Source organism: Saccostrea cucullata, unplaced genomic scaffold (genome assembly GCF_032062105.1).
Source record: "Saccostrea cucullata isolate Sc308-1 unplaced genomic scaffold, CSIRO_AGI_Scuc_v1 ctg1443, whole genome shotgun sequence".
NCBI classification, from domain to species: Eukaryota; Metazoa; Mollusca; class Bivalvia; order Ostreida; family Ostreidae; genus Saccostrea; species Saccostrea cuccullata.
Genome location: NW_026930741.1, coordinates 277169 through 284542, shown reverse-complemented (window position 1 = coordinate 284542; position 7374 = coordinate 277169). Strand labels below are relative to the sequence as shown.

At 33.0% G+C, this 7374-nt stretch overlaps 3 protein-coding genes across 3 annotated transcripts; 1 reads left to right on the top strand and 2 right to left on the bottom strand.

Annotated features, from left to right (window-relative positions):
• The first annotated feature begins 282 nt into the window (after nt 1-282).
• Nucleotides 283-4039, top strand: LOC134229904 (uncharacterized). Its single transcript, XM_062711687.1, has 7 exons — nt 283-500; nt 691-866; nt 1671-1816; nt 2002-2221; nt 2477-2670; nt 2803-2871; nt 3021-4039. Exons 1-7 carry the CDS (start codon nt 319-321, stop codon nt 3669-3671), a joined length of 1638 nt encoding a protein of 545 aa, XP_062567671.1. The 5' UTR covers nt 283-318; the 3' UTR covers nt 3672-4039.
• Nucleotides 4040-4325: 286 nt separating this feature from the next.
• LOC134229891 (uncharacterized) lies at nt 4326-4889 on the bottom strand. Its single transcript, XM_062711673.1, has one exon. It carries the CDS (start codon nt 4887-4889, stop codon nt 4326-4328), a length of 564 nt encoding a protein of 187 aa, XP_062567657.1.
• A 27-nt stretch (nt 4890-4916) lies between these two features.
• On the bottom strand, nt 4917-5618 carry LOC134229890 (uncharacterized). The gene is made up of 2 exons (XM_062711672.1): nt 5228-5618; nt 4917-5125 (listed from the first exon to the last, which is right to left on the bottom strand). Exons 1-2 carry the CDS (start codon nt 5418-5420, stop codon nt 4917-4919), a joined length of 402 nt encoding a protein of 133 aa, XP_062567656.1. The 5' UTR covers nt 5421-5618.
• Nucleotides 5619-7374: the final 1756 nt, after the last annotated feature.

The window sequence follows — 7374 nt, the reverse complement described above, 5'->3', positions numbered from 1 at the left end:
CTGCGACGTTAGTATCAACTCCTTACTCTGCAACTCTAGAATAGACGCTTTTACCAATGCGCCATGCGGACGACTATCTGCTGTAATACCATTCTATATTTAAGGGGGGCGACTTTGGTTTACATTGCGCAATATTTCGCGCATCATAGTAAAATGAAGCATACTTACTGTTTTAGAGCAACTATTTTCACTTGATTAACAAAATAAAACAAACTTAAGAAATGACGGCTTTAAAAATGTAATTACAATTTTATATAACTGATTTTTTAACCGATTTTGCAATGGTTTACGCCATCGCCGTTTTCGGTTTTCTCTGTTATGTTAAATAAGGGGTATGACGCAAACGCTTTATCTTTCAAACGCTTGGAAATGGATTCTTGCAAAGGCGCCGATTTTGACTTTAACAAGGCAATAGAATCATGGACTGTAGAGAAATTAAAAAAAGAACTTATATCCAGAGGAGCAACGACGAAAGGCAGAAAGGCAGACTTAATAGAGAGGTACAGGACATACAGTAATTATTTATATGTATCGCGAATCACTCATGAAAACATTTATTAAGTTGCGTTGTCAATAAAAATTAAATTATAAACATATCAAGTTTAGTCCAACCTTGAACCTACAGTTATCGTTTTTGATGTAAATGAAAATGCGTTATTTATTAAATGAAGTGCTTATATCTTAAACTAGGTTAAGAGCATACGAGAGAAACAGAAATTTTGAAAGTGAACCTATCTTGTTACCAACACCGTTGGAAGTTTCATGGCCTTCAAAAGGATTCCAACAACTCACAGAGATCCACAGAAAGATTATTCCACAACTTTGTTTGGAACAAATTGATCTGTATTTTGTACACAGATTGGCCGGTAATTTATTTAATAAATTAATTTAGATGTTTAATAGTAATTATTAGTAATAACTCAGAACAGGTCCAGGAAAATCACTATATCTAGCTATATATACATAAATCTACCTAGATAGCTTTATTTACCTATAAAATATACGTTAGCTAAAATTAGCTATTTTGGAATGAGTTTCTGTTTTATGAAAAGCAGACAAAAAGTCACATGTAAAAGAATAGCTGATATATTTTTTAAAAGGTTTGATAAAAACAACCTAGGGCATAGATAGTAAAAACATTGCCTCTTATAAACACTTTTTACCCAAAAAATACATTTCTATTGTTTGGATAGCTGGAAGTGCGGTGAGGCATGACTAAGTGTGATTGCCTTGCATTGTGCTCAATTATTACCAATCAATTATCTTGTTGACCAAAACTGCTTTTCTTTGTTAAAGTAGCTGCTTACCCATAGATTAACTGTTATACATAGCCCCAAAACTTTTAGATCTTTGATTGCAATTGCCCAAAAGGAGAAACATTTTTGTAAGTGGGTTTTTGGTGAATTGTTTTCAGTCCATTTCAAAGTTGAAAACTACTACTGCCTCATTATGCGACTTTTTGTCTGCTTTTCATAAAACAGAAATTTACTCCGAAATAGCTAAATATAGCTATATTATATAGGTAAATAAAGCTATATAGGTAGATTTACCTATATAGCTAAATATAGTGATTTTCCTGGACCTGCAGAATATTAACATCATTTGATCTATTTATACATGTATCTTAAAAATTTACAAAATGATTCAATTAGTAAGTGATTGTTACACAGGTGACAAACAATGTTCTGGGGATGTAAAGGCGATTGAGAAAGGCCGAAACCTGGTGGAAAGTAGGCGAATTCAAGCAGTTTCCTTTCTGTTTGAAGATGGTGATATGTACCTGTCCGGTATTGTTGGAGCATCCATGAAAAATAAGGTAAAATGTTGAATTTGAAGAAGTTAATAATTACCAAAAGAACTACTGATATCTTTGCAAACTATACAATTTACTTTATATAGTCAAAGTCAATTTAAATTCCTCCAAATCACAAAAAATGTTTTCAAGACCACAATGTACACACATATACCAGGTAACACTTGTTATATAATCTACATTACCAGGTATCTTACACTTTCAAGTTAAAACTTGATAAAGTGACTGGTGATATCCTTAACTCACACTGCGAGTGCCCTGCTGGCCGTGGACCTCATGGTACGTGTAAACATGTTGCAGCAGTTGCTCTCATGCTCTCAAAGTTTGTGTCAGGAGACGAGATGTACATTGAAAAGTCCTGTACTGAAAACTTGCAAGTCTTTCATAAACCTCGGTACAGTTACAATGGTAAGTATTAATTGAAGTACATTAAGCAATGCTTTACAAGAATGTCATAAATTGGATGACAATATGTTAAAAAGTGTACTGTCATTCTTTTTTTATCCACATTAAAAATATTAAGTTTAAAATCCAATGTGTAGTGGAAAAGTCTAAATAATGAACAATGTATGAAATCAGTGAGTTCTTTTCTTTTGCCCCTCAAAATTAAATACTTGTCCAATCAGTGAAATTCCATATGAAAAAGTACATCTATCACTGCAGGTTCACCAGTGAAAGCTGAGGAGCTGCCAATGAAAAGAGGGCTGACTGAGGATATATTTGCAGACCCCAGACCTGTTAAATACAGGAACAATGCTGGATTTCCAGATAGGACCAGAAACCTCGTGTTTAACTACTGTTCCATGACATCAGAAAATCTTACCTATCGATATCTACATTCTAAGGCAGATATGCAGGTACATGTAAATACAATCTATTTTGTTTTTTATTTAATATACATATTATTAGTTCTTTAAAATGTTAAACTTAAAAAAAAAATTATTAATAAGATGTTTTGATATCAAATGTACATTGTTTTTATTGGATAGACAGCTACATTGGATCACGATTATCTTGAAAAGCCTATCACTGAGTACTGGATAGACTGTGCTCTACAAGTAAGTCATTTACACATCCCCAAAATGTCATTGATTTATTTTAATGAAGTTTTAAGTTTTATCATACACCCAATTTTTTAAATCCAATATTGCACTTTTTCAAAAGAAAATTTAACTTTGTCTGAAACATTTTGTTTATGGTTCAATAGGTTACGGAAAGGGAAGCTGCTGCAATTGAAGAGAAAACAAGAGGCCAGTCATCTTCGAAGTCTTGGTTTGAGGAACGTAAATGGCGGCTGACCTCCTCTAGATTTGGGGACATTTGTTTGGCTACACAGAGGAGAAATAAGACCAAATTATGCCAATCACTTGTGAATTCAGCAGTTTCTTTCCGTAACGAGGCTACCTCACATGGTAGAGTATATGAAACTAAAGCGATACGTCGGTTTGAAACCGATTCTGGTTTAAAAGTAAAGTGCTGTGGTTTTTTTGTCTGTGTACAAAAGCCTTATTTAGGTGCTTCACCTGATGGATTAATATCAGAGGATTCTCTGATTGAGGTCAAGTGTCCATACAGTGGTAGAAATGAAAAGATTTTTCCTGGAAAGCATTTTAGTTTCCTTGAATTTAATACTAAGGGTCAGATTGTTTTAAAACATCATTCGAAGTATTACTTCCAAATACAAGGTCAGCTGTATATTTCAAAGAGAAAATACTGTTATTTTGTAGTTTATACTTTTAAGGATGTATTTGTGCAGAAAATTGAATTTGACCAAGAATATTGTGAAGGATCACTGTTGCCAAAGTTAGAGTTGTTTTATGTACAGCACTTTCGGCCTTTTTTGTCATCTTCATTGTAAATTAAACTGATGCAATATTTGTTATACTGGCACACATCTGCCATACATTTATTCTTTAAGTAGCTACTTGAATTTTATGCTAGCCTATTGTACCTGAAAGATTTTCTGCCATACATATATTCCTTATGTAGCTACTGGATATTTATGGTATTGTACCCTGTAGAATTTCACAATTTTTTGCGAAATACAGAAAATTCAATGTATAATATGCTGGGGTGTCAAAGAATGTTAAAAGCTTCCTGATTATTTTCAAAAACAACATCTACATGTACATGTAAAATGTTAGGATTTTTTTTTTGTTAATAGCACACTTTTGAGTAAAAAAAATATTTTTGTTGCATAAAAAATATTTTCAAACAAGTTTGGTTTTTCTTTTTTTATTTGTCCAAAAACACACAAAATGTAAGAAATATGAAAATTTTGAAAATACTTGACAATGTTATGTTGAAATATGCTGAAAAAATCTCTCCTGAGATTAATTTGATGCACAAGACAAATTTCTCACATATATCTGCTGCAGCAAAGTCTATTAATTTTCTATGGGTTTAAAAATATCATTAACTTTACAGATATACCAAATTACTTTCAAAAAAGTAAAATTGTATGTTCCTGTCACTATAAGAGTGTTTTACTGTATACTCAATATTGTCTAGATCAGGCACTTTTATCAACAATACAATTTCTGAAATTGGACAAAATAAAACAGATGTACACAATTCTGGAAGCTAAGGGAACTTTAGACATTGGTAGCTCATGTTTCAAAATTTTAAACCTCTTGGCAAGACCAATGACCCTCTCAACATGGATGCGTTTAGAAGCAACTCTTCTGTCTCTTACTATGTCTTCCGGGCTAAGCTGACTTTTACCTTTGAGAAGAGTAGGGGTGTTAACAGAAATATTTTGATTTGCAAATAAATCTTGAACTAATATTCCACGGTCTGCCATTATGCTGTCACGAGAATCAAATTTATCTTGATTTAATAAGGTAGACCTTTCAATAATTTGTCGGTCTGATGCAGATCCCCCATAAGCAGGAGATATGTAAGATACTGCTCCATTAGGAGTTATACCAACCATGGTTTTAAGGGTGTTTTTGTGCTTATAGGAAGACCATGTTTTGGAATGAGCTTCAAGATTTGAGGGTTTGTGGATCGGTTGTTCTGTTGCATCCAAGATGATGCGCGTATTGGGAAACTTTTTTGCAAAATCGGTTGGCATGTGTTCCTTAATGATATCTTTTGAGGGCTAGAATTGTTCTTCTAGCTCCTTAAATTGAAAGTACAAAAAATTGATCCAAGTTGTTATAATCTTTGACACAGTTGATTCACAAACCTTAAAAAGCATAGCAAGCTCCACATCTTCTTTTGCTTGTCGGAGTTTAATCAAAGTTAAAAAAAACTGGTCTTGTGGGCTTAACAAAGCACATTTGTAATTCAAATCAAAAGCTGCTGGTCCTAGAATGTTAAAGATGAGCATGAAATGATCATAACCATTTAAGCCAGTGTAATATGAAATCATCTTGCTGTCGAGCTTCATTCCTTCAATTGAAAATTTACCCAGTGTAGGAATGTCACACTGAACTTCCTTTTCAGCTGTTGCACACTCTGCTCGTTCATGCTTTGGCTCAGATGAGGCACTAGAAGATGCCGCTTCCAAGACGACTTCATGTACAGCCATTTCATCCATCTGTACCTCTGTGGAAAAATGAGTGTCTTGAGCAGTCTGTTGAATATTGGCTCGCAGCCTCATCCGTTTTGATCTTTCTGTCTCTTGGAAAGTTTGGGTACCAGTGCTCTTAAAATCAAACACAGAAGGGACAGCACCATGTTTAAGTCGACTTCGCTCACCTGTCACAGATGTGTATTTCTTTAAGATACATGAATTTCAAAGACCTTACAAACGAAGGATAAAATTCAAAAGGCATTAAACCTGGCAGTGCCAATAATAATTCAATGTTTGCATATTATTATAATAGTATAATTGTAGTTAATAATGGAGGCACTGATAAATTTACATTTCTAAAAGTTTCCATGACAATAATATAGTTTCATTTCTCTTGTATTTAATGTATAAACCAGATAATCTTGAATGAATACATACCAAACTTTAGTGTTTACACCTGAAACAGAAGTAAAAGAAACCACAAAGCAACGTATTCTAAAGGAAGAAAACAAATTACAAACGAATACAAAATTATTAAACAACCGTAACTTTTAAATTACTAAACCAGAATTCGAATTAAACGATAAATGATAAATCATATAGCCTAAATTCAACGAGTCTAGAGATGCTAACCTGATTCTGTATCTTTGTAGTCGTGATCGGTAAAGTGTGCATGGCACACAATGTCTTCCTTTCCAGGATTCCATAGATTTTTTGTCTTCTGGTCCATCCTCTTTATTGCAACTCTCCATTTTAATCTTAAATCTGGTTCTGCGGGAAATCTGTGTCCTCCAAAACGCCCGCAAAGTGGAACGCAACAATATTTCACCATTGTTTACGTCAAGCGCTTTACTGATCAAGCGTTTGTATTATCCCCCATAAACCGTGACTAAAATTTAAAACCGGGAACGGTCATGGCGTAAACCATTGATAGTTAGGTTGACGTCGTTATAGTGTGTTTTTGACGTTATAATAAACTGAAGCTCTTACGAAATGGGTAATAAAAATCTTATTAAAGAAATAGTAATAAACGTACGCTCTTGAAATTTAAAACATAGAAATTTAAGAATATCTCCAATATTTTTATTATGTTTTCATAGAAATATCTTGTGCCCGTTAAATTTTGTAGTACTCTATAAAAACAGGAAAATTCGTTATTTTTTTGAGATGCCCGCTCTGGTAACAAGACAGTGAAATTTTGTGTTTCTTACATATAATGTACAATATAGTATTACTCATCATTTATTATAGTTTTAACTCTATTGTAGTATTTGTATAATATGCTTTAAAGTGCTAAAAAGTGGCACTTTCCTATATAATCCTAAAGTAAATTTACCAGTATTTTGAGACGGTTCCTTTAGGATACCTGGACGGTAGATTTTCTCCAAAGTTGGCATGTACGCTGAAGTTAATGTACGTTAAATATGGTATAAAAATGAAGAGATTCGCTATTGTAGTTTTCACACAATAAAAACCCAGTCGGCTCCTTAAAATAAAAGGTATTTAATAGCTTGGCATTTAAGTCCTATCTGAAAACACTTGTTTCGTAACATTGTCGTTCATTTAAAGTTTTCGGCAAGGTCATCTTATGCAAGACATTAGTGTGTCTCATAGGGCTGGGCAATAATATCGATATTTCAATATATTGCAATACAATGACAAAAAATATCGTATCGCAATACGATTTTGTAATATCGATATATTGGCAATATGCTTAGATTAAGGAATTTTGTCATTAAATATAAAAATGGACTTATAAAAGTTTGTTATTAAGCCAAACAGCAAGACAGAAGTCGTTTTGTGGGAACATTTCAGAGCATCACTTAAATGAAATAAACAAGATTTTTTTTTCCATGTTGGTTACTTATCATAGTTATTTACATTCTGCATGTAAATTAAAGTAAATATAGTAAGAAAATGCCATTTAAATTACATTGAAAATATTGCAATACATATCGCAATACAGTTAAAAATATCGCAATATATCGCAATACGAAATCTCGGGCCAATACCCAGCCCTAGACTGTCTCAAATATGTTAT

Coding starts and splice junctions, on each gene's coding strand:
- LOC134229890 (XM_062711672.1), bottom strand. CDS start 5,420: ATGAGGCTGCGAGCCAATATTCAACAGACTGCTCAAGACACTCATTTT. Junction 5,126..5,227: donor GTGTGACATTCCTACACTGG/GTAAATTTTCAA, acceptor TTAACATTCTAG/GACCAGCAGCTTTTGATTTG.
- LOC134229891 (XM_062711673.1), bottom strand. CDS start 4,889: ATGCCAACCGATTTTGCAAAAAAGTTTCCCAATACGCGCATCATCTTG.
- LOC134229904 (XM_062711687.1), top strand. CDS start 319: ATGTTAAATAAGGGGTATGACGCAAACGCTTTATCTTTCAAACGCTTG. Junction 2,222..2,476: donor ACCTCGGTACAGTTACAATG/GTAAGTATTAAT, acceptor CTATCACTGCAG/GTTCACCAGTGAAAGCTGAG. Junction 2,872..3,020: donor GGATAGACTGTGCTCTACAA/GTAAGTCATTTA, acceptor ATGGTTCAATAG/GTTACGGAAAGGGAAGCTGC.